We start from the raw sequence: 1,583 nt of genomic DNA, 5'->3' as shown, positions 1-1,583 counted from the left end.
TGTTGTGTACAGGCTGCGACTTCTCTGCCTGCATAGACCGGTAATTAAATGGTTTTTCATTTACTAATAACAGGTCTAAATGAAGGAGGCACTTGCTTCCAGTGTGCTAGTGCTCCCTTGGGCTCTCCCTAAGAAAACTCCAGCCGTTGCTGAATTCTGTGAATTTTGTAGCCCCTGCTAGGGTGATGTGCCTCCAAGCAGGCATGGAGGGATATAGAGGGGTGTCTTTTTACATTAGCTGGGAATGTCCCTTGTGCCCTTCTGGGCTTGGGGATGCACCGGAGCAGTTGGGCAGGAGCCTTCCCGGAGCAGCACGAACTTGGGAAGGGTTTTAGCAGGCTCCCAAGAGAGCGCTACCTCGTTGGGGTGTCTTTTCTTCTTGAGAAAGCAGGTGTTGGAGATGTCCCCTTTGCATTGCTCTGCGTGGTGGTCCTGCAGGCATGTGTCACCCTGAGCATCTGAGCTCTCCCCAGGTCTCCTGGCGGGGCTGTAGCCCAGCACAGCCCCTGGCTGCTGGGGCAGGTGCAGTGGGCCTGAGGTGCAAGTGGAGAGGATGCTGGTTGTTTCAGGGGAACCTGGGGGAGGGAGCAGTCCTTAGAAGCACGGGAAAGCGTCTCTCGTGCTCTCCCGGGCACCCTTTTGCACTGGGTTTGTGAGCGCCCAGGGGGAGGAAGCCGCACTCGTGGCACTAGGGCTGGCGTTGGGATCCCTGGGCTCAGCCCGGCTGCTGCTGTGCCCGCACCTTCCCCCAAAGCAGCGGGTGCTGCGGGGAGGGAAAGGACCTTCCCTGGGGTCTCCAGCTCTGCCACCGCCGGCCTTTCCCCGCAGAAAGCTGCGCTGGCACAGCTTCCAGAACTCGCACCGGCCCAGCCTGAACTCTGCCTCCCTGGAGATCAACCGCCAGTCCTCTGCCCAGCTCAACCTGCTCCAGAAGTGCTCCCTGCTCCGTCTCACGGCCATCATGGAGAAGTACTCTGTGCCCCACAAGCAAGCCTGGACGTGGTGAGCTGGTGGGGAGGGGGCGGTGCCCAGGTGCCAGCTGCAGCTCTGCGCTGTGCTAGGTGCTGCCTCCCAGCCCGGGGCCCACAGCCTGGGGTAGCTTCGGTGTGCGAAGATGGTGGAGAGGGAGCGGGAAAAGCTGAAACAAAAGCTGGCTTTAATCTGCATGGCTGTGGGCATCCTTGCAAGCGTGAGCTGGGGGCTGACACCTGGGCTTCTGGCATCGTCTGCATCCAGGAGGGCTGCAGGCATTTGTGGGGCATTAAAAATGCTGCGGCAACGTCGGAGAAGCGGGACAGTGGTCTCCTATTGTAGCCAAGTATTAAAGCATTTTGGCTTAATAAAAGGTGCTGGAGTTCCTGCTCGAAAGCTGCCTGGCTTATATTCAAAACGTGGCAGAAGCACGTGTGTGTGTGTGTGTGTGTGTGTGTGTGTGTGTGTGTGTGTGTGTGTGTGTGTGTGTGTGTGTGTGTGTGTGTGTGTGTCACCTGGGGTCCTGCTCCCCTCTGCGAGGTGATGCTGAGGGAGCCGTTCATTGCACTGACGTCTGTCTGTCCCACCCCGCAGGACTGTGCCCAACTTCA

General features: G+C 58.6%; 1 protein-coding gene across 1 annotated transcript in view; it reads left to right on the top strand.

Annotated features, from left to right (window-relative positions):
• STARD8 (StAR-related lipid transfer (START) domain containing 8) overlaps positions 1-1,583 on the top strand; it is a 14,413-nt gene that overhangs the window by 8,095 nt on the left and 4,735 nt on the right. Inside the window, exons 5-7 of the mRNA XM_009334280.1 lie at positions 13-40; positions 829-1,002; positions 1,567-1,582. Of these exons, the coding sequence (XP_009332555.1) occupies positions 13-40; positions 829-1,002; positions 1,567-1,582 (218 nt within the window). The remainder of the gene's footprint in view (positions 1-12; positions 41-828; positions 1,003-1,566; position 1,583) is intronic.

The sequence above is a fragment of the Pygoscelis adeliae genome, unplaced genomic scaffold (genome assembly GCF_000699105.1).
Source record: "Pygoscelis adeliae isolate BGI_AS28 unplaced genomic scaffold, ASM69910v1 Scaffold191, whole genome shotgun sequence".
NCBI lineage: Eukaryota > Metazoa > Chordata > Aves > Sphenisciformes > Spheniscidae > Pygoscelis > Pygoscelis adeliae.
This window is presented reverse-complemented; position numbering and strand designations above follow the sequence as displayed.